Source organism: Ovis canadensis, chromosome 2 (genome assembly GCF_042477335.2).
Source record: "Ovis canadensis isolate MfBH-ARS-UI-01 breed Bighorn chromosome 2, ARS-UI_OviCan_v2, whole genome shotgun sequence".
Classification (NCBI taxonomy): Eukaryota; Metazoa; Chordata; class Mammalia; order Artiodactyla; family Bovidae; genus Ovis; species Ovis canadensis.
This window is the reverse complement of record NC_091246.1, coordinates 145,169,198-145,193,696: the sequence shown is the minus strand read 5'-3', so window position 1 is coordinate 145,193,696 and position 24,499 is coordinate 145,169,198. Positions and strand designations below refer to the sequence as shown.

Sequence of the window (24,499 nt, the reverse complement as noted above, 5' to 3'; positions counted from 1 at the left end):
GGGGAGCCTCGGGTAGGAGTGCAGCCGCGCGCCCGCGCGCCCACCCCGCTCCTGCCCGCAGCGCGGCCCCGCCACCCGTGAGTTCCCCCGAGTGGCCCCGCGCCCCAGCCGCGTGGGGGGCTGTTCGGTTGGAGGCGGGGAGCAGCCGGGGCACCAAAATAGGAGCCGCTTGTGGGCTGGAGCTGCGCTAGCAGGCAGCCGCCGCCGCGCCTCTTCCAAAGATGGTCAGAGGGTCCGGAGGCGCCCCCGCCCCCGCTCGCCGCTAGCCCGCAGGTCCGCACCGCGTCCCGGAGCCACTGCCGGAGGTAGGTGCGGAACGGACCCGCCGCCCGAGGCCAGCCGGCGGGGAGCGAGCGGGGCCGGACGCGGGGAGCGAGGCCACGCCGCCCTCCGAGCCCGCCTGCGGCAGCGGCGCGGAGACAATGGCCGCGCGGGCGGCGGGCCGGGCCGGGCGCGGGGCCGCCCGCGTCGCCCTCCCCACACCTGTGCCGCGGCCCGGGACAGAGGGACGCGGCACCCGGCCCAGTGGACGGCGCGCGGCGCCCTCGGAGCGAGTCCCCGCGCCGGCCCCCGGGCGGGGCGGTCCCCGGGCGGGAACGCCGGCTCCGGGCCCAGGCGCGCGGCGCGGAAACCCCTGCGGCAGTCCGCGGAGCTGGCGCGGGGATAGCGGGGCCGCCGTCCGGCCGCTTTCCTTTCTGTCCTTCCTTGAGCAGAAAGGCACAGGGTTTCCCTTTTCCGAGATTTCTTCTAATCAGTTACATTTCTATCATCCCTTTTCTGGCAATCGATGCGACTTGAAAGGAAGACGGAGCTCGGGGAAAAGGTTGAATTGGGGCCGGCCAAGGTCCAGCCTCGAGTGAGGTGATCTCTTGGACGCTTGGATCGTCAAATGTGAGCTCTCTCTAGGACCGCTAACTCGGGGCAGATTGAAGAGATTGGGTGAATGGGGTAGCAAATCAGTATCTCTTCTTGAGAGGACCACTGAACAATCCGGGGGCCTCATATCAGACTACGAGCTACCCTGAAATTAAATTGACCGTCATATAAATTATGAAATAGTCTATCCACGTTTTGCATTTGTGACTTAGACTGCTAAACTTAGTCTATCTAGTTTTGTATATTCGATGTTAATCAGTCATTGTAATGACAGGAATATTGGGTGCTGATTATCTGGGATAATATACAAAATTGAAAACACGTTTGTTTCATGTTTATTGCAGCCATGGCGCTAAAAGGACAAGAAGATTATATTTACCTTTTCAAGGATACCACGCATCCAGTGGATTTTCTGGATGCATTCAGAACATTTTACTTGGATGGATTATTTACTGATATTACCCTTCAGTGTCCTTCAGGCATAATCTTCCGTTGTCACCGAGCTGTTTTAGCTGCTTGCAGCAATTATTTTAAGGCAATGTTCACAGCTGACATGAAAGAAAAATTTAAAAATAAAATAAAGATCTCTGGCATCCACCATGATATCTTGGAAGGCCTTGTAAATTATGCGTACACTTCCCAAATTGAGATAACTAAAAGAAATGTTCAAAGCCTGCTTGAAGCAGCTGATTTGCTACAGTTCCTTTCAGTGAAGAAAGCATGTGAGCAGTTTTTGGTAAGGCACTTGGATATTGATAATTGTATTGGAATGCACTCCTTTGCAGAATTTCATGTGTGTCCGGAACTAGAGAAAGAATCTCGAAGAATTCTGTGCTCAAGGTTTAAGGAAGTATGGCAACAAGAAGAATTTCTGGAAATCAGCCTTGAAAAGTTTCTCTTTATCTTGTCCAGAAAGAATCTCAGTGTTTGGAAAGAAGAAGCTGTCATAGAGCCAGTTATTAAGTGGACTGCTCATGATGTAGAAAATCGAATTGAATGCCTATATAATCTATTAAGCTATATCAACATAGATATAGATCCAGTGTATTTAAAAACAGCTTTAGGCCTTCAAAGAAGCTGCCTATTAACTGAAAATAAGATCCGATCTCTAATATACAATGCTTTGAATCCCATGCATAAAGAGATTTCTCAGCGATCCACAGCCACAATGTATATCATTGGAGGCTATTACTGGCACCCTTTATCAGAGGTACACATATGGGATCCTTTGACAAATGTTTGGATCCAAGGGGCAGAAATACCAGATTATACTAGGGAGAGTTATGGTGTTACATGTTTGGGACCCAATATTTATGTAACCGGAGGTTACAGAACTGATAACATTGAAGCTCTTGATACAGTGTGGATCTATAACAGTGAAGGTGATGAATGGACAGAAGGTTTGCCAATGCTCAATGCCAGGTATTACCACTGTGCAGTCACCTTGGGTGGCTGTGTCTATGCTTTAGGTGGTTACAGAAAAGGGGCTCCAGCAGAAGAGGCTGAGTTCTATGATCCATTGAAAGAGAAGTGGATTCCTATTGCAAACATGATTAAAGGTAAGTGCAGACCGTGTTTATTCTGTATTTTTTAGGTGTTTGAGATTAGACAAAGGGTCTTTCACAGATAACATTATAAAAAATTTATCACTTTGGAATGCTACCTTGGAGCTATAGTTGGATTATACAAATCAAGTAATGCTACCTAGAATGTTCTAAGTAAAAATATAATATAGCAGTCCTCAACTTGACTGAGAGTTATTTGGTCAGAGTATGCTACCCAGGCTGGAAAAGAAATGTTATTTATATAAGAAAACAATCTAATTCATTATACCTACTCTAGAGCCTCTTTTGAATCTACATCTTGCTTTCAGTCAAGAATTTATATTTAAATCAAAGGCTAAATGAAGAGAAAAGCTGGGTAGTTTTATTCATGTTTATTTATTATTATTATTATTTTCTTTGCTCTTGAAATCAAAGCTTTTTGAGTCTTGCTTTTAAATATTCACTTTTTTTTTTTTTCTCATTTGATCGTCTGTCTTTTAAAAGGTCTTTCATTAAAACCTTGAAAGGTTTGGTCCCTGTAGGGTATAACAAATTACATTCTTTCAAAAACTAGAGGACACATAGCCTCTGCTCTTTGTGATTCCAGTCATATCTTAGAGGGTAGAGGAGAGGGGCAGATCCCCTGTCTCCTGCACGCGGCCCACACAGCCATGCACACAATTGGGTCTCAGTATTTGTCTGATAGGCACTGTATTTTTCGCTGTGTTTGGTACCAGATTAGCCTTGTTGTTCCCTCCTACTGGAAGAAAAGTTAAGCTGTAATCTCATTTGTTTCATTACATATATTCATCGGTGCTGGGGAGTTGCACACAAACTGGTAGGTTGTAACTAAATTTGAGTCATTTTATCCCAGATGTTTCTTCCCAGGCCTTTCTGTTTCTTTTTTAATGCTAGCGAGGGTGTGGGAATCTGACCTGGCCTGGGAATCTGACCCGGTGTGATCCTTGGATGAGAACAGGAAGCCTGAGACACAAAATGGTCTTGTGACCAGGCACACTGCTTCTGAGGCCAAGCTGCCTGGGTCTAAATCTTAACCTCTCACTTACTTGCTGGTGAGCTTAGGCAAATGGTTTAATCTCCCTGTGCCCCAGTTTTGCCATCTGTACAATGGGGGTAACAACATTAGATGGTTTAGGGTTTGAGAGGATTAGTTTAATTTATGCATGTGAATCACTTAGAGCAGTGACAGGCATAGAGTAAGCACTCAGTAAGGGTTAGGCATGATGGTCATGAACACTTTAAGATGCTTATTTATTTGGTGTGCTGGGTCGTAGTTGTGGCACGTGGAATCTTTGACCTTTATTGCAGCATTGGGATCTAGTTGCCTGACCAAGGACTGAACCTGTGTCCCTGCACTGGGAACGCAGAGTCTTAACCACTGGACCACTAGGGAAGTCCTGCCATGACCATCCTTATAGAAGAACGTGTCAGCTTTGATAGGGCAGAAATATCTTTCGTATTCAATTACAGCCTCTCTCCTGCATGCCCAAAGTTTCCGCAGTAGTTGGCAGCATGGGAGACGTGGCTTCAAGCTCAGTGCTGTTGCTGCTCTGGTTTTCACTCTGCCTGAGCTTGACTCCCCCATTTACTAATTCTCCTCCCTAGAGTGGCTCTAAATATCCTAACTTCTTTCCTATGAAAGAAACAAAGAAAGTTCAGATATTTTAGCAGCTGTTGTAAACCTAGCTATATTTCTGCTTCTGCTTCTTAATGATAAGATCACAGATTCAGTGGTTTTGTAGTTTAGAGTATATTTCTTTGAGGGTTGAAATGTATTACTTTATGAAATGTTGTTAAACCGTATTTGAAACCATGTTTCTGGAAAGAAAAATGCAGCAAGGGTGTCTGCACCGTAAAGAAAGCCGCAAGTGTTCTCACCTTAGCCTTGAGTGGAATGGAAGACCCTCTTACACTGAAGTCCTCCCCTACCTCCTAGCTGGGTCTGAAATTCCAGAGTTTTATATATATATATTTTTTTTTTAATTTTTCTTTTTACTTTATTTTACTTTACTTTACTTTTTATTTTTACTTTACTTTATTTTACTTTATATTTTTTAACTTAAATTTTGATTCTTGATTATATCTGACCATCCCCGGGAAGGGTAACACTTTTGTCAGTCAGTTATGTGCACTTTTCACAAGTGCTGGTTCTGATGGGTGGACTCATGCTGAACTTTAAGTTTCCCATTTGTCTCTAGGAAGAATAGCACTATGTTCCCCAACTTGTTTTATTTTGTAGTCATGAAGTGAACTAGCAGCTTTCCCCAGTCAGGAGCACCGAAATTGGGCAGAGTCAAATTTCAAATTCATTTCCTTTTTTAGTTTAGTCATGTACAGAGAAGAAATAAATACTTGACTGTTTAGGACTTCCCTGGCGGTCCAGCGGTTAAGACTCCAAGCTTCCAGTGCACGGGAGGTGGGTTCAGTACCTGGTGGGGGAAGTAAGATCCCATGTGGGACTCGGTACAGCCAAAAAGATTCATTAGAAACAAATACTTGGCTGTTTAGAAAATCCTAACTTTTTTCTCCTTCATCATAACTGCACTGCTTACAAACTCGCTTTTGTTTTGGAGTAGAAATGTACAGAGATTGAACTGCACCTTGCACAGAATGGGCTACGTAAAATGTTGCTTAAAAGACTAACCTGGCATTTTCAACTAAAATGAGCCTCCTCATCTTTCTCCCTTGGAGAAGGAAATGGCAACCCACGGCAGCACTCTTGCCTGGAAAATCCCATGGACGGAGGAGCCTGGTAGGCTACAGTCCATGGGGTCGCAAAGAGTTGGACATGACTGAGCACTTTCTTTTCACTTTTTTCTTCCTCGTGTCTTCTTCCCCTGATGAATCCACTTCCTCTTTATTTTTCTGTGGCATCGGTGTTTCCCAGTTTTTCTCAGGACCTCAGAATGAGTCTTAGACGCAGTCAGTCTTTGAGGCCCATCTGTTCCTCTGTGTCTCTTACCTCGGTATCCTTCCCCCATACTCAAGGCCCAGTCTAAGTCAGACCCTCAGTACTTTGCACCTGGGCCAATACCTCTCTCTTTCTGACTCTTGCCCTTCTATTTCTGTAGTCCCTCTCTTCCTGTGTTTAAAATGTCCTGCCGAATTAATTGTATGTTTCTTAGTCAGGCATGAGGATCTTTTGCCGTGTCAGCTTCAATTTACCACGTCAGCTTTAATTCCCACACGACAGCACCAGAGTGCCACCTACCTGCTCAAGTGCTGGGAATCAATCCGGTCTACATGACATTGCCCAATGAGTCTTTATGTTCCCCTTTCCCTCCTCTTCAGATGGCTTTCTCTTACCTCTACCTGCCAAAGGCTACCTACCAAGGCCCAGGTCAAATTCTGCCGTGATTCCCCTAGACAAAGCAATGTCTCCTTGCTCTGAACACTCACAGGAGTTCTCTACCCTGCATTCTAATTATTTGTATTAATGTCTCACCTCTCCCTTAAAAAAAAAAAAAAAAAACCTGAGGAAGCCTTAAAAAAATTTTTTTTCTATCCTTCATACCTCCTAGGATAATGCCTTGTGTCTAATGTCCATATTAACAAAAGCAATAATAAACTTAGTCCAATATTCATTGCAAAACCAAAAGACCAATCTGAAGATGTGATTGTAATTTAACACACAGGCGTGGGAAATGCTACTGCTTGTGTCTTACATGAAGTTATCTACGTCATTGGCGGCCACTGCGGATACAGAGGCAGCTGCACCTATGACAAGGTCCAGAGCTACAATTCAGATATCAATGAATGGAGCCTCATCACCTCCAGCCCACATCCAGGTAACAAATTACTGTCTCAAATAGCACATGTTGTGATGCTGCTTATCAGCATAAAAGATGGCTAAGAATATGCTGGAAGTAGATGGGGGAGCCTGGTGGGCTGCAGTCCATGGGGTCGCCGGGAGTCGGACCCGACTGAGTGACTTCGCTTTCACTTTTCACTTTCATGCATTGGAGAAGGAAATGGCAACCCACTCTGGTGTTCTTGCCTGGAGAATCCCAGGGACTGGGGAGCCTGGTGGGCTGCTGTCTATGGGGTCGCACAGAGTTGGACATGACTGAAGTGACTTAGCAGCAGCAGCAGCAGACAGTGCTAAATTTATAGTAGACTACACTTGGGTATAATAAAAAGGCCCCAAATAGTCACATGTTCATCTGACAGCAATCACAATTAACTTATTCCAATTCGAGGACATCTACAGATACTTTCCCTGATGTCTTTACATGACAAATATTTTAAGCCTGTGTGGTTAAAAGTATTAGTTCTTTAAAAAAATTTTTTAACAAAGCTTCTTTTCTTCCGTTTCCTATTTCTTAGTTGTATGCTTGTTTTCATTTACTACATGTGTTACAGAAAACAGAATTTTTATGGACAGGTAAAAACACTAGTCTGTCAAATAGTTGGAAAGGATATCTGTTAATTCCTTTTAGGAGATGATTTTTTTTTTTTTAAAGAAGCATGTCCTTTCTGGGTTTCAATAGGTGTGAAGCACTTACTCCTGTGATGTGCAGGGCTCTCTGTTGGCCTTAACAGTCATCCCAGGATCTTGTCTGCCCACAAAGAATGGCCTGCCTTCTGTGGTGTCCTTTGTTCTTTGGCTTGTCTCTTTGGGTAAGGCTCAGGGGAAAGCATAAACTTGTTACAGTTATACCATCTGGTTAAGATTCTTTTCATTAGGAAAGTTTCATGTCACTGTATCACTATACTACTTTGAATCATTTTCCATGTGGCATCAGGCTGCTATGTCAGTCACTGGAGAGCATAATCAAAATTCACAAGCTTGACCCATCTGAGAATAATAGTAATAGCTAACGTTCTTGAGCACTTTCCATAGGTCAAGTACTGCCTAAGCACTTGGCATGAAATACTACCTTAAATTCTAACTACAACCCTGTGAGTTGGTATTGTTTACCCGTTTTACATATTTGAAAATGGAGGCTTAGAAGGGGTAAGCAGCTTTGCCAAGGTCATGGTTTGGAAGTGGTGGGTCAGGATTCAAAGTCAGGAAGTTTGAGCGCATTGACCTGTGGCATAACCAGTAAGTGGTCTGCCTCTCTGGAAGGGAGCAAGCTCTCCTGCTCTTAACCAATGCAGCTAGTTCGACCGTGCGGCGCCTCACAGTTCAGGGCGAGCACACCTGAATCTGGGGCTGTGTCTCCATGTGCAGGGGGACTTTCGCAACAATCAGCCAGACGCTGCCCTGGCTCTTGAAGACATCATGGAGGTGGTGATCCATCTCCTAGTAGTTCAGATATATTATCCTAGAATCCGCACAACTTTCTGTGACAACTAGTGAAATTATAGAGAATAACATCATATTGAATACAGGCATGCCTTGTTTTTGTGTGCTTGGCAGATACTGCATTTTGTACACATTGAAGGTCTGTGGCAACCCTGCCTTGGGAATTCTGTCAGTGGCATTTTCCCAGCAGCCTTTGCTCACTGTGTCCTGTCACATTTTGGTAATTCTCACAATGTTTTCAAACTTTTTTGTAATTATTATATTTGTTCTGGTGATCTTTGATATTCTATTCTAATTGAATTGGCATTTTTAGCAATAAAATATTTAAAAATTAACATACATTTATTATTTTTCTAGACATAAAACATTATGCTATTGCACGCTTAATAGACTACAATATAGTGTAACCATAATTTTTTATGCCCTGGGAAACCAAAAAATACATGTGGACCCTTTATTGCGATGCTCACTTTATTACTATGTTCTGACTGAACTTCAGTTTCTTCAAGGTATGCCTGTAATAGCTAAGTTTAGATGCTTTACCCTCTGTGCCACCAGGGAAGCCCAAGTATGTGCCAGGGACTAACTTTTCTGGTACTTTCACATGTATTAATCCAGTGAAAGTGTTAATCACTGAGTCATGTCCCACTCTTTGCAAACCCACGGACTGTAGCCCATCAAGCTCCTCTGTCCATGGGAGTCTCCAGGCAAGAATACTGGAGTGGGTTGCCATGCCCTCTCCAGGGGATCTTCCCAACCCAGGGCTTAAACCCAGGTCTCCTGCATTGCAGGCAGATTCTTTACCATCTGAGCCACAGCAGTCCTGTGAACTAGATACTACTACTGTTTTATAGGTCACTGAGGCACACAGACAGTGAATAGGTTGCCCATGGTCAGCTAGCTCAGGCTGTTGTGAGTTTCAGATCCAGGCAGCCTGGTTGGGAGCCCATGCTCTGCACAACTACACTGTTACTTCATTTGATCCTCATGTTAACCTTATAAGTTAGATATTATTCTGACTTACCTTTACAAAGAAAATCCAACATATGAAAAGTCAGATCAACAAATCAGAGGGCAGTTGTCTAAATTAGAAGCTTAATTTATATTTCATAAAGGGATTCCTTTAAAAATAAATCTTCCATAACACACTTAAACTGGTTATGGCTTGTTGACTGATGGAGAGCCACTCCAGGTGGCTTAGTAAGACTTAAGCTAAAGGATGTAAAGCCATGGCAAATTGAAAAATCAGTCAGAAATGAATATTAAATTACAGTATCAATCCCTGGGAAATAGAATTCCACATGGAGCATTTTAACCCATGTTGAACATAAAATGAGAAATGAAGATATCATATTATCACCTATGTTGTATATCTTCTGTTTGGCTCTCACAGTGTTCAAAATATTTTTTAACTGGCTTGTTATCAATATTTAAAATTTAGGGGATTTCAAATAAAAATCATTATTTCTGGCCTTTAGGAAAATTGCAAGATCTGTCAACCTTGGATCATATTCCTTCCTGGCAGCAATCACTGGGGCCAGGTAGTGGCTATTCCCTTCAGATGAGGCTTCCATTTCACCACAGTCTATTCCATGCTTATCACATCATAGACCTTGCGGGGGTGGGGGGGGCTGCTGTATTTCTTACCCCTAGCCTGCTTCATTCGGCTAACCTGTTATCTCCTTGGCCCTGGGAAGCATTTGGATCTACATCCTCTGAATTATAGCAACTCATGCTTCCTATGGGGCTTCCCAGGTGGCTCAGTGGTAAAGAATCTGCCTGCCAATGTAGGAGACGCAGTTTGATCCCTGGGTTGGGCAGATCTCCAGGAAAAGGAAATGGCAACCCACCCCAGTATTCTTGACTGGGAAATCTCATGGACAGAGGAGGACTATGGGGTCACAAAATAGTCAGACGTTGATTTAGTAACTGAACAACAACAACATGCTTCCTATACATTTTAGGAGTACCTCCTGAGGACTGTAAAATGCCAGTCATGAGTCTACCTAATAGATATGTAGCTTAGACTGCAACTAAATGACTGTTATTATTTTTAAAAGGTAATATAAATGTTATCTTTTTTCTTAATGCTTTTAAGTGTGATTGCTTTGTATAGTTGAAAGACAGGGGAGTATAATTCCATCAAATTCAATTCCATAACGTTCCCTGGTGGCTCAGAGGATAAAGCGTCTGCCTGCAATGCAGGAGACCCAGGTTCGATCCCTGGGTTGGGAAGATCCCCTGGAGAAGGAAATGGCAACCCACTCCAGTATTCTTGCCTGGAGAATCCCATGGGCAGAGGAGCCTGAGCAGGCTACAGTCCACGGGGTCACAAAGAGTCGGACACGACTGAGTGACTTCACTTCACTTCACTTCACTACCTTGGGAAAGATACCATTCTATTGATAGTTATTACATGAGATATTAAAGATGATTGATTTTACTGCCACAGAAAGTCAGAATATAGTAGTAAATACACATCCGTAACAGGAACACAAGACAATCTTACAAATGGGTGCTATTGAGATTGAGGGTAGAGAGAGCGTCAGTCAGGTTAAGGGGAATCTGACAATCTTAGAAGGCTTCCAGGAGTAGGTTGTTACGAGTTAGGCTTTCTGGCAGAAAGTTAGCCAATGAAGGAATGCTGACGGGAAAATTCCAGATTTACTCCGGTTCCTGGGAGTAGAAGTGTGCGTGAGGTGCAAGAGGGAAGAGTGAGAGACTGAGTGGCAAAGTTCATTTGAAAATCATGTCCCGGAGGGCTTTGAGTGGCCTCCGTAAACTTTAAAAATAGAGAACTGCCAAAGTTTCGGAGCAAGAGAAGGCTGCACTGTCAGTTTTAGTTTTAAGAAAAGAGTTCCTTTGAGAGTAGACTGGGAGAAAGATGTCAGGGAGGCCTACTAAAGCTATAATAGGCCAGGGAGAAATACTGAGAGCCTGCAGTGGAGTAGAAAGTAGGAGTGGAAAACAGGCAGGTGTGAGGAATAGTACAGGTTCACCACTGATTGAATGGTAGTGATCACCTCCCTTGGGCGATTGGACATTGGAGATAAGGGCAAGACTGTCTGGCTCATTGACTGGCAACACTGAAGTAGCAACCAATGGGAGGGGAGAAGTGGAGGGATGACAAGCTCAGTTTTGAGTGAAATGTCAAGAACTAGTTACTCAGACAGTAAAGAATCTGCCTGCAGTGCAGATCAAGGTTCAATCCCTGGGTTGGGAAGATCCCCTGGAGAAGGGAATGGCAACCCACTCCAGTACTCTTGCCTGAAGAACTCCATAGACAGAGGAGCCTGCTGGGCTAGAGTCCATGGGGTTGCAAAGAGTTGGGCACGACTGGACAACTAACACAACTTAGAAGAGCTGTCCAGAAAGCAATGAGAAGTGTGGTTCTGTAGTAGGAGGAAGAATGTGGGTAAATACAGAGACCTGGGCATTGTTTGCTTAGAGATGATGGCCAGGTGTGGAGGTAAATAAGATGCCTTGGGAGGTTGGGACTAACAACACATAAATGAGCAGAATCTTGAGAAACAGCATTAGTTAAAGGGTGAGCTGAGAAAGAAAGAAGAATGTGTGAAGAACCCAGGAGAAGCAGTAAGTGATATGAAAGAAAAATCCGTGGAGAGCTGTGTCCAGTGGGGGAATGTTCTCTCTTGGCTCTGCCGGTTATTTACTTGTCTAATCTTGGGCAGCAGCTTAAGCTCTTGGGTCTTACTTTCCAGCAAAATAAGGAAGTTAGATTAGATAAGCTTTACAGTTCTTTTCAGCGAGAAAAAAATCTTAAGTAAAATTTTTAAAGCATTTTTTTAAAGTGGATATTGAATACCTGAAAATATTATGGTTGTTTCCGAATGCCTGCATGGCTTTGTTCCGATCACTCTTGTAAAACTGAATATCGACTGCCATGTTTTTATAGTGAACATTTATGTGTAAACTCTGAGCTATTTTCATACTGGGTTTGAAATTGCTCATTCATTCGTTTGTCCAACAGATATTTGCTGAGTGCTTTCTAATGCTGTGTATAGTGCTAGGAGCTCGATAAACAAGATACAGTACCTTAGCCTCAGTAGCTTCATAGAGTAACCAATAAGAAAAAAGTCAGTTACAGCTGAGCAGGTTTCCACCAACTATAATAGAACATTATGTTGCATTTGGGTAATAGGAATAAATACCAGGAATCCCTTTATTTTTATACTTTTTAAAAACTGCGATGTAGTTTATGTACAATGTAAGTTCTAGATGTACAACAGTGATTTATAATTAAAACATTTTTATACTCTATAGTTATTATAAAATATTGGCTGTATCCCCTGTGTTTTACAATATATCCTTCTAGTTATTTATTTTATACATAATAGTTGGTACTTTCTTAGTCTCCCACTCCATCTTGCTCCTCCCCCATTCCCTTTCCCCACTGGTAGCCACCAGTTTGTTCTCTGGTCTGTGAGTCTAGCTCTTTCTTGTTGTAGTCACTAGCTTGTTTTATAGTTTAGACTCCACATGTAAGTGATTCATGCAATGTTGGTCTTTCTCTGTCTGCCTTGTTTCACTTAGCATAATATTCTCCATGTGTGCTAAGTTGCTTCGGTCCTATCTGACTCTTTGGGACCCTATGGACCATAGCCCACCAGGCTCCTCTGTCCAAGGGATTCTCCAGGCAAGAATACTGGTGTGAGTTGCCATACCCGCCTCCAGGGGATCTTCCCAACTCAGGGATCGAACCTGCGTCTCTTACATTTACCTGCATTGGCAGGAGAGTTCTTTACTGTTAGTGCTACCTGGGAAACCCTAATACTTTCCAAATCCATCCATTGTTGCCAATGGCAAAATTTCATTCTTTTTTTATTGTGGAATAGTATTCCTTTATATATATATAAATATATATACACACACACACACCATATCTTTTTTATCTGTTCATCCATTGTGTTTTTTGCTTTGTCATTTAAAAAATGTTTATTTGTTCATTTTTATTGAAGTTTAATTGATTTACAATATTGTGTTAGTTTCAGGTATACAGCACAGTGAACCAGTTATATACATGTGTGTCTCCACTCTCATTTAGATTCTTTCCCCACGTAGACCATTCACAGAGTATTGAGTAGAGTTACCTGTGCTATCCAATAAGTTCCTATTGTTCACCTGTTTTATATATGGTAGTATGTATATGTTCATCCCCAAACTCCTACTTATCTCCCCACTACACTACCCACTTTGGTAACCATAGTGTGTTTTCTATGTCTGTGAGTCTATTTCTATTTTGTAAATGAGTTCATTTGTATCATTTTTTTAGATTCTACGTGTAAGTGATATCACATGGTATTTGTCTTTGTCTACTTTCCTTCACTTAATATGATTATCTCTAGATCTACCTATGTTCCATTATTTTATTCCTTTTTATGGCTGAGTAATATTCTGTTGTATAAATATATCACATCTTTATCCATTCATGTCTCCATAGACATTAAGTTGCTTCTATGTCTTGGCTATTGTAAACAGTGCTACAATGAACATTGGGGTGCATGTATCTTTTCAAATCATGGTTTTCTCCAGATGTATGCTTAGGAATGGGATTTCTGGAAGATATGGTAGTTCTATGATTAGTTTTTTAAGGACCCTCCATACTGTTTTCCCTACTGGCTATTCCAGTTTGCATTCCCACCAACAATATAGGAAGGTTCTATTTTTTCCACATCTTCATCAGCATTTATTGTTTATAGATTTTTTGATCATAGCTATTCTGACCAGTGTGAGATAATACTGCATTGTGGTTTTGATTTGCATGTCTCTAATAATTGGTGATAATGAACATCTTTTCATATGCTTTTTAGCCATATGTCTTCTTTGGAGAAATGTCTGTTTAGATCTTCTGCCCATTTTTTGATTGGGTTGTTTGTTTGATATTGAGTCACATGAGCTCTTTGTGTATTTTGGAGATTAATCTTTTGTCAGTTGCTTCATTTGCATATACTTTCTCCTGAGGGTTCTGAGGGTTGTCTTTTCATTTTGTTTATGCTTCCTTTGCTGTGCAAAAGCTTTTAAGTTTAGTTAGGTCCCATTTGTTTATTTTTGTTTTTGTTTTCATTACTCTAAGTGGTTGCAAAGAGTTGGACATGACTGAGCGACTGAACTGAATTCTTTAAGTGGTGGATTGAAAAAGATCTTGATGCAATTTATGTTAAAGAGTGTTCTGCTTATGTTTTAAGAGTTTTATAGTAAATAGCCTTACATTTAAGTCTTTACTGTATTTTGAGTTTATTTTTGTATATGGTGTGAGCCAACCTTCTGATTTCATTCTCTTCCATGTAGCTGTCCAGTTTTCCCAGCACACCACTTACTGAAGAGACTTTTTTTTTCTCCATTGTATATTCTTGCCTCCTTTGTTGTAGAGTAATTGCTCATAAGGATACAGGATTAACATATAGAAATCTATTGCATTTCTATACACTAACAATGAAAGAGAAATTAAATAAACAATCTCATTTACCATTGCATCAAAAAATATAAAATGGCTGGGAATAAACCTGCCTAAGAGGTAAAGACCTGTGCTCAGAAAACGGAAGCACTGATGAAAACAATTGAAGATGACGCAAACAGATGGAAAGATATACTGTGTTCATGGATTGGAAGAATTAATATTGTTAAGATGACCACATTTATCCTGAGGCAATCTACAGATTCAGGGCAATCCCTATCAAAACACCAAGGGTATTTTTCATAGAACTAGAATAAATAATGTTAAAATTTGTATGGAAAAACAGAAGACCCTGAATAGCCAAAACACTCTTGAAAAAGAACAGAGTTGGAGGAATCAGTGACTTCAGTCTATACTACAAAACTGCATTAATCAAAAGAGTATGGTACTGGCACAAAAACAGATACATACATCAATGACTCAGAATAGAGAGCCCAGGAGTCACTTTATTTTGGACATTTTTGTTGCTATGGAAAGATTGAGAGTCTTCTTTAACCTGAGTCACAAAATGATGATTTTTTTTGGCAAGATCTGAATAATTTAAAAATAGCCTACTAAGTTCACTGTTGAATCATTTATACCAACTGATAAAATTTTTGTATCATCATTAATTTTCACAGTAACCATTTAACAGAATGACTCATAATTTATAAAAATAATATGTCACAAGTACTCAAAAACTAATTAAATCCTATAAAAATTCTACATTTATTTAACTGAAAAGGAATAAATGGATTTTCAGAGGTGGGAGAATTCTTGGATGTCAGACACTGGAGAACACCAGCATATGGACTCAAAGCAGAAAGACCAATCTTCTCAGACTTTTCCTTATGCTTTGAAGCCTAAATAGCAACAGCTTTACTGATAAGAACCTGTCTTCCCTACTTACAGGGGAAATCAAAAAATGATTGTGCATTCTTTCTTTCTAAAGAAGGCCTTATAAGTTTTTTTTCCATGAAGTATTGGGAGTGCATATTTGGGCACAGAGGGTACAAGGTACAATTCATTCATTGATCCAACAAGCGTTTACTGAGTCCTTACAAGGTGCCAGACATTTGCTATCCTCCAAATAGGATGGAGCACTGGGCAGGACACAGTTCCTGCACTGCTGGAAGGAAGAGAGAGACTGTAAACAGGAACCACATCAGATCGTGGGACATACTACAGAGAGAATTAGAGTAGGGTGATGTGGTAGAGACAGCTGACTGGTTCCTGCAGGTTGGATGACAGGAGAAAGCCCAGTGAGGAGTTGACAGTAAGATGAGAACTGAATGACGAGAAGCAGGCAGCTATGCAAAGAAAAGACTTTCAGACAGAAGGAACAGCTCAGCAGTGGAAAGCTAACTCTTCATTTGTTTGCTATAATATTCATCCCACTGAAAACTCCTGCTCTTCCTTCAGGTCTGCAGTTGACATTCCGCAGAATGAACTCCCAGGCTGGGAGAGATGTGAGCACTAAGGGCTGGGATGTTAGAAACAGGGCTGGGAAACTAGCGTCAGGCAAGCGAGACACCTGAGGCACAAAATGGAAGGAGTCACTCGGAGAGGAAGCACCTCGTCATGGTTTGTGTTCTAGGCACATCACTTGCCTCATCCTAGACACAGCCCTGGAAGAATGGAGAGGAAGTGAGGTTGCCAGAGATCCCAGGGCCTTGAATAGCCAGCAGGTTTGAATATGGAGGGGGACATAAAATGGAAGAAATTAAAACAGCCTGGAAGGCTCAGCCCCAAGAAGTGGACTCCCAGCTCCATCAGACAGACTTCACACAGCAGCCCTCTGCCTTTGAGGACCTTCCGCAGCTTCTCAAGGTCACAGATTGTAGTTCCCTTAGCAAACTGGCTTGTGTTTCTCTAACTTCTTGTGGCCTTAACTTAACCAGCAGTATGAGAGAGGCAAGCATCTGTGGCAGCACGTACCAGTTGAGGGTTAGCTGCTAAGGCCCGAAGGATCCTACACCAGTTACCTAGGACATGTTCATGGCAGAGGGACTCTGCTGCTACACCTTTTACACACAGGCATAGAGAAAAGGTGCCTGTGCTGGGAAGTTCCCAGAAGGGTAGTGGTCTGAGGATCAGTTCTTCCCAGCACCCTGAGAAGCCAGTTTAAGGATAATCTGAAAGACAGTGGCAGGAACTAGTTATCTGAACCTGATGACTGGGAGTGGATTTTAAGGGTCCATGTTGCAGTAGTGTGTGCTGGAATCAAAATGTCACCACTACTCTATTTTTGTAAGCCAACTTGTAAAGCATTATTACATCACTACCCTGAGGCATCTCTTCTGTTTGTTTACCCTAATAAAAATGTGCTTTCTTTTTTCTTTTTAATAGAATATGGATTGTGTTCAGTCCCATTTGAAAATAAGCTCTATCTAGTTGGTGGACAAACTACAATCGCAGAATGCTATGACCCTGAACAGAATGAGTGGAGAGAGATCGCGCCCATGATGGAAAGGAGGATGGAGTGTGGTGCTGTCATCATGAATGGATGCATTTACGTCACTGGGGGCTATTCCTACTCAAAGGGGACGTATCTTCAGAGCATTGAGAAATATGATCCAGATCTTAATAAGTGGGAAATTGTGGGTAATCTTCCAAGTGCCATGAGGTCCCATGGGTGTGTTTGTGTGTATAATGTCTGATCAAGTCCAAAGAAATGACCAAGTAGTCACTGTTTCATGGTGTAGTAAGAAAAGAATGTAGGGTTTGGAGTCTCTTACTTGTTACTGTGGCCTGGCACATAATAGGTAAATTCTTATTCCTAACCCCCACTCTACACCTCAACCTAGTGATTAATGGTCAAGAAAAATCTTTTGTATATTTACAGTTGAATAAATCAATGGAGTCAACACCTATAATCTTTGCTCATCAAAGGTGATTTGGAATGCTGGACACTTGGTCAAAGGTGAAATGCCTTTGTAGCAAATTTTTTCTCCTGGTAGCAGCAACACTGGGTTTAGGTCAAAATCATTCTGTGGATTGAGGTGTCTCTTACAATCCTGTAATGTAATAGTGTACATTGTTTCCACTTAGCTAGCAAGGAATTTGAAATACAAGGAGGAATATTCTCTACCTCTACAAAATCAACACTTAAACTTTTTTTTCACCTTTAGAATTATTTAGAATGGACTTAAGTTTAGTGTTTTTCTTTCATAGTATGTATTATTTATTGTTATGATTATTTACTGACAACAGAGATATACAAGATACTGTGCAGAAGATTATTACTATTCATAGAGTTTATAAACTAAAAGAATGGAAAATACAAAAAACTGCAGGGAAAGTAGTTGAATATCTGCTGATCCTAAGAACTATTTTTAATTTTCAGCTTTGATGTAAATTGCTAGTTTAGGTATCTTTAATTTAAACATGTTAGAAAATGCTCTTTGTTCATAAGTATAGATATGTGTTTGCATATGAAATTGAACTTTGAGCTGGAAAGCTTGTAGAACATTGTAATATAGTAGAAAATACATTAATGAAAAGAAATTTGAATTCATTTTCCACTACCTAGATTTTGTGAACTGGATTGAGTCACTTAACCCACTGTCAGTTAGAGCTTCCCTTCCCAGGCACACTGGTACTTTGGGTGACAGAGGTGCCTAGACATGGATCCCACATCTCTTGGGGTTGCCTGAGGTGGTCTGGGTGGCTGCAGCTTCTGGGCTAGAAGCATCTTTGTCCATTTTCTCCATCGTACCCACCATATCACTTTCCAAGTGTGCCATAACTTGAGAAAAGTTTGGAAGGAAGCATTGCTTAACTCATCTAAACTCAGTAAAATCTGTTAGATCATCTACCCACACTCATCATTTTTTAAGAGGCAATAATTATTTTTAACCTTAAATATGTAACTGTAAAACTACCTAATTCTTCTGACTTATTTTTAAATTTTAGAAGGAACCTGTTTAATGTATTCATTTCAAAAGGCATTTTAAAAAGATATAACCCTTTGGGAATAAATATGGTACTACATAGAAAGGGCCATAATAATGACCATATCTTTTCCTCATAAATTTTACTCCTTGATATTGTAACCTAAAGCATAACAAACAAACAGAAAGATAAATGCATGAGGCTGCTTATGTCTGCATTATTTTCAATAACAAAAAATTGGAAATAATCTAAATGTCAAAGAAGAAAGTTGGGTTAATAAAAAGAGTGAAGTCTTATACTGCCATTAAAATAATTGTTCAGAATACTGTGTAGAAACGTGGACATGTCTGTGATATGGTAAGCAAAGTAAACAATATAAAATGATATGTACACTATCATTATGACTATAAAATCTTCATGCATGTGGAAAGTAATATGCAGAACTGAAATTCAGTGTGTTACTGTAGGGGATATGGAATGATTTTTAAATTATTTAAATACTTTTCTTTAATATTACTTTGTATTTTCAATAAAAACAAATAAATCACTGTATATATGGTAAAGCTGCTTGAATTGGGGCCAGTTGAATTGAAGAACAGTTAAGCTTCTGAATTAATGAAACAACTAAATTATAGACTATTTCATCCTATAACTGAATTATAGACAATTTTATTGCCTTTAAGAATATCTGCATTTAATGCTGAACCAATATTTTTTTAATCCAGTAGTACTTTAGAGAGCTCTTTTATGAACAGATGAGAACAGTTAGGATCATCTTTACCTCCTTTTCAGCTTGTCCAGATCTTATAAAATCCTGACTTAAGCCTAACCACTGGAAATTCTTTCCTAACTGTTTCAGCCACAGTACAACTCCCATTGTTACATTTAAAGAATTTAACATTTATATGTGCATATTATGTCTCTTGGCTAATTTTGAGATCATGAATCCCATCTTAGTCTTCTCAGGGTCTAACATTTCTGAAGGATGATGGTATCAGTTTTACAGAAAAGTATCTGGAGGTGCATGAAGGATCTTGAAAAATAGTTTGTGATCTGAGATGTTTTATTTCCAGCTCCTGTTTTCTGCAAAATTTCTTTCTTTTTTTTTTTTTTTGCTCTTGATATATGTACCAAGAACTGATTAAGAAAGATAAACATTTCAGCTGGAATGGTTCCAAGTTCCAAATCACTGTTGTATGACTGAGAAATATTTTATTGTAATTAAATGTAAGCCATTGCTTTTGAGGGGGCGGCAAACACTATTTTACAAAATAATTAAAGTTGTGGAGATGATTTTAAGTATGGCTTAATTAAGACTCTAATTATCAAAATTTTGAAAGTTGCTGTTTCTCACAAATCTTATTTTTAAACTGCAAGTGAAATAGGATCAAGATCTAGGCTACTTGCTTAAGGGCACATTAACCTTTATTTTCACATGCATGAAAAACTTTTTAAGGTCTCTTCATCTATAAGTTCCCCAGCTAGCTCTTCTTTCTTTATTTTTATTTATTTATTTTTAAAAACTTTTTATTTTTACTTTATTTTACTTTATAATACTGTATTGGTTTTGCCATACATTGACATGAATCCACCACGGGTGTACATGAGATCCCAAACATGAACCCCCCACCCACTTCCCTCCCCACAACATCCCTCTGGGTCATCCCCGTGCACCAGCCCCAAGCATGCTGTATCCTGCATCGGACATAGACTGGTGATTCGATTCTTACATGATAGTATACATGTTTCAATGCCATTCTCCCAAATCATCCCACCCTCTCCCTCTCCCTCTGAGTCCAAAAGTCCGCTATACACATCTGTGTCTTTTTTGCTGTCTTGCATACAGGGTCATCATTGCTATCTTTCTAAATTCCATATATATGTGTTAGTATACTGTATTGGTGTTTTTCTTTCTGGCTTACTTCACTCTGTATAATCGGCTCCAGTTTCATCCATCTCATCAGAACTGATTCAAATGTATTCTTTTTAATGGCTGAGTAATACTCCATTGTGTATATGTACCACAGCTTTCTTATCCATTCATCTGCTGATGGACATCTAGGTTGTTTCCATGTCGTGGCTATTATAAACAGTGCTGCGATGAACATTGGGGTACATGTGTCTCTTTCAATTCTGGTTTTCTCGGTGTGTATGCCCAGCAGTGGGATTGCTGGGTCATATGGCAGTTCTATTTGCAATTTTTTAAGGTATCTCCACACTGTTTTCCACAGTGGTTGTACTAGTTTGCATTCCCACCAACAGTGTAGGAGGGTTCCCTTTTCTCCACACCCTCTCCAGCATTTATTGCTTGCAGATTTTTGGATCGCAGACATTCTGACTGGTGTGAAGTGGTACCTCATTGTGGTTTTGATTTGCATTTCTCTAATAATGAGTGATGTTGAGCATCTTTTCATGTGTTTGTTAGCCATCCATATGTCTTCTTTGGAGAAATGTCTATTTAGTTCTTTGGCCCATTTTTTGATTGGGTCGTTTATTTTTCTGGAATTGAGTTGCATAAGTTGCTTGTATCTTTTTCAGATTAGTTGTTTGTCAGTTCTTTCATTTGCTATTATTTTCTCCCATTCAGAAGGCTGTCTTTTCACCTTGCTTATATTTTCCTTTGTTGTGCAGAAGCTTTTAATTTTAATTAGGTCCCATTTGTTTATTTTTGCTTTTATTTCCAAAATTCTGGGAGGTGGATCATAGAGGATCCTGCTGTGGTCTATGTCGGAGAGTGTTTTGCCTATGTTCTCCTCTAGGAGTTTTATAGTTTCTGTTCTTACATTTAGATCTTTAATCCATTTTGAGTTTATTTTCGTGTGCGGTGTTAGGAAGTAATCTAGTTTCATTCTTTTACAAGTGGTTGACCAGTTTTCCCAGCACCACTTGTTAAAGAGATTGTCTTTACTCCATTGTATATTCTTGCCTCCTTTGTCAAAGATAAGGTGTCCATATGTGTGTGGATTTATCTCTGGGCTTTCTATTTTGTTCCATTGATCTATATGTCTGTCTTTGTGCCAGTACCATACTGTTTTGTTGACTGTGGCTTTGTAGTAGAGCCTGAAGTCAGGCAAGTTGATTCCTCCAGTTCCATTCTTCTTTCTCAAGATTGCTTTGGAAAACCTGACAAAGATACTACAAAAAAAGAAAACTACAGGCCAATATCACTGATGAACATAGATGCAAAAATACTCAATAAAATTCTAGCAATCAGAATCCAACAACACATTAAAAAGATCATACACCATGACCAAGTGGGCTTTATCCCAGGGATGCAAGGATTCTTCAATATCTGCAAATCAATCAATGTAATTCACCACATTAACAAATTGAAAAATAAAAGCCATATGATTATCTCAATAGATGCAGAGAAGGCCTTTGACAAAATTCAACATCCATTTATGATAAAAACTCTCCAGAAAGCAGGAATAGAAGGAACATACCTCAACATAATAAAAGCTATATATGACAAACCCACAGCAAACATTATCCTCAATGGTGAAAAATTGAAAGCATTTCCCCTAAAGTCAGGAACAAGACAAGGGTGCCCACTTTCACCGCTACTATTCAACATAGTTCTGGAAGTTTTGGCCACAGCAATCAGAGCAGAAAAAGAAATAAAAGGAATCCAAACTGGAAAAGAAGAAGTAAAACTCTCACTGTTTGCAGATGACATGATCCTCTACATAGAAAACCCTAAAGACTCCACCAGAAAATTACTAGAGCTGATCAATGAATATAGTAAAGTTGCAGGATATAAAATCAACACTCAGAAATCTCTTGCATTCCTATACACTAATAATGAGAAAGTAGAAAAAGAAATTAAGGAAACAATTCCATTCACCATTGCAACGAAAAGAATAAAATACTTAGGAATATATCTACCTAAAGAAACTAAAGACCTATATATAGAAAACTATAAAACACTGATGAAAGAAATCAAAGAAGACACTAATAGATGGAGAAATATACCATGTTCATGGATTGGAAGAATCAATATAGTGAAAATGAGTATACTACCCAAAGCAATTTACAAATTCAATGCAATCCCTATCAAGCTACCAGCGATATTTTTCGCAGAACTAGAACAAATAATATCTTTCTTTAACTCCTTGCAATTTATTTGTTGAAGAAGCTAGATCATTTATTCTGTTTTTCCAGGGTTGAGATTGTACTGATTGTGTTCCTATTGTGTAGTTTAGCATATTCCTCTGTCCTCCATGTTTCCTGTAAGTTTGTAGTTAAATCCAAAAGCTTAATCAGATTCAGATTTCATTTTTCTTTTGTTTTGGTCAAAACTGCTTCACAGGTGGTGGTGTGTTCCTTCATCAAAAGACATAATTGTCTCTTTCAGATGTTAGCAGCCACAGATGCTCAATACGCAATCCTTAATTCATTAGGGGTTGCAAAATGGTGATTTCCAGTGCTCTCTCTTCTTGGTGTATTTGTTGAAATATTTCTATAAAGAGAAATCTTCCTTCACTTACTAGTTGTTTATCTGGAGGTATAGTTTGTATGGGAAAGGTAAAAGAAATGGCTTGATTCCGAACTTTATGTATCGGTTTGCAAAATGAATAATTGTTAGCATCCTTCAAAGGTGATTTATTAGATTTATTGGTTTTTTAAATCATTATGAACTCATGGATTTAAATACACTTAGCATCTTTCAGTCCATTGCAGTTACTCTTATTGATGCTCCGTTTATCATCATGGGCCAGTGAAAGGCTCTGAAGATAGCTTCCCAGTTCCTTTTGGCACAACTCCAGTAGTTTTTGATGATTCCTTTGCTATCTGGTGTGACAAGATTCTCCTGATTCATCTTGAACATTTCCCTCCTCAAACCTTTAATCAGCCATTTCTCCAAGCAGCCCTGATTTCTTGCAGTGAAAACTGGTATTTCAAGACCATAGTCTGGATACTACAGATGCTTATTGCTACTAGATTGTCCCATGTTTCTAGGCCTAAAGTTAAAATGCATAATAATAAAAATACTAAATACAGGAGAGAAATAATTACAGTTAAAAATTTCTAAGGTCCCAGCATTGTCAGGAAGTGGTAAAAGCTCCACAGGGTATTTACCTAGTCTTTTTTAGCCCAATATCTGTATCCGTTTTTTTCACAGAAAGTATCCTGGTTCTCAAAATCACCTGGCATAACAGGATTAAAAAAATCACTTTATAATTCATTTTATTCCACTTCTTTCTCTCTCTCTCTCACAGACACACACACACCCCATTCTCAGAATAATAATACTAACAAGCATTTTGGGTATAAATTTTCAATAATTTTGGACCTCTTCAAAATTCCAAATAGTAAATGGGGAGGTGAGGTTGCAACTGACTAACTACCACCTGAGACTTTACATCAGACAGAAGAAAAGAATGGTAAATAATCCCAGTCGGGAATTCTAAACATACATTGAAAGTGAAGTTTTAGAGCACTTTGTTCTTCATAATTTTTAAAAGTTTCTGAAATACAGTCCTTATTAGAGCTTCTTTCTGCTTTTATATCCTCTAATTTCTAGTAAAAGACATTTATTTTTGGAGGCTCAGCCAAGAGCTTATAAGACTTTTTCGGATAACATTTCCCACTCAGCCTAACAGCAGGTCCAGAAAACACAGAGTTCAGTTCAGTCGCTCAGTCGTGTCCAACTCTCTGTGACCCCATGGACTGCAGCACGCCAGGCCTCCCTGTCCATCACCAACTCCTGGAGCTTGAGTAAGCTCATGTCCATTAAGCTGGTGACGTCATCCAACCATCTCGTCCTCTGTCGTCCCCTTCTCCTCCCACCTTCAATTTTTCCCAGCATCAGGGCCTTTTCCAATGAGTCACTTCTTTGCATCAGGTGGCCAAAGTATTGGAGCTTCAGCTTCAGCATCAGTCCTTCCCATGAATATTCAGGACTGATTTCCTTTAGAATTGACTTGTTGGATCTCCTTGCAGTCCAAGGCACTCTCAAGAGTCTTCTCCAACACCACAAAGGACACATACAATTATTTTCCAGTGGTCGTTAAATAGGAACGGAAACCCAAAGTTACTGGTTTAACAATGTATCCGTTTTTTTTTTTTAATCTTTGCTTTGAAAAGAAGTTAGGAAGGCAACATGATAGTGTCCATAACCTTGGTCTCTTAAATAAGAAGGAAGCTGTCTTAGAAGGTTTGGGCCTGAAATTGCCCACTGTTTAGAAGCCCCACTGTGTCCAAACATTTCCTCAACTCCACCAAAATCACAGCACACACTTAGTTCACAGAACTGTTAGAAAGTTTAAATCAAAATTGTGCCCAATATAAATTATCATTATTCTCTTGGCTGGACACAACTTCAGTCTTTCAGTGCATTTTGTGGCTTTGTATTTCCTATTTGTGTTTTTCATCAGTGCACCTGTAATGTTTTAAAAAGTAGTTCTAACTGGGCATCTTTCCATAATGACATCCGCCTTCTGTGAACCTACTTTTTTA

The 24,499-nt window shown here is 40.0% G+C and overlaps 1 protein-coding gene and 1 non-coding gene across 3 annotated transcripts; both read left to right on the top strand.

The window, feature by feature from the left end:
• Positions 1-19,339, top strand: KLHL23 (kelch like family member 23). Of its 2 annotated transcripts, none has more exons than XM_069577283.1 (4): positions 1-305; positions 1,221-2,435; positions 6,077-6,229; positions 16,496-19,339. In XM_069577283.1, the coding sequence occupies exons 2-4, from the start codon at positions 1,223-1,225 to the stop codon at positions 16,804-16,806; spliced, it is 1,677 nt and encodes a 558-aa protein (XP_069433384.1). In that variant the 5' UTR covers positions 1-305; positions 1,221-1,222; the 3' UTR covers positions 16,807-19,339. The 2 variants fall into 2 exon arrangements, with proteins under 2 accessions (XP_069433384.1, XP_069433382.1); XM_069577281.1 differs by having other exon boundaries at positions 249-891.
• TRNAC-GCA (transfer RNA cysteine (anticodon GCA)) lies at positions 9,856-9,927 on the top strand. Its single transcript has one exon. It is a non-coding gene; the product is annotated as a tRNA-Cys (tRNA).
• Positions 19,340-24,499: the final 5,160 nt, after the last annotated feature.

Coding starts and splice junctions, on each gene's coding strand:
- KLHL23 (XM_069577283.1), top strand. CDS start 1,223: ATGGCGCTAAAAGGACAAGAAGATTATATTTACCTTTTCAAGGATACC. Junction 2,436..6,076: donor TATTGCAAACATGATTAAAG/GTAAGTGCAGAC, acceptor TTTAACACACAG/GCGTGGGAAATGCTACTGCT. Junction 6,230..16,495: donor CACCTCCAGCCCACATCCAG/GTAACAAATTAC, acceptor TCTTTTTAATAG/AATATGGATTGTGTTCAGTC.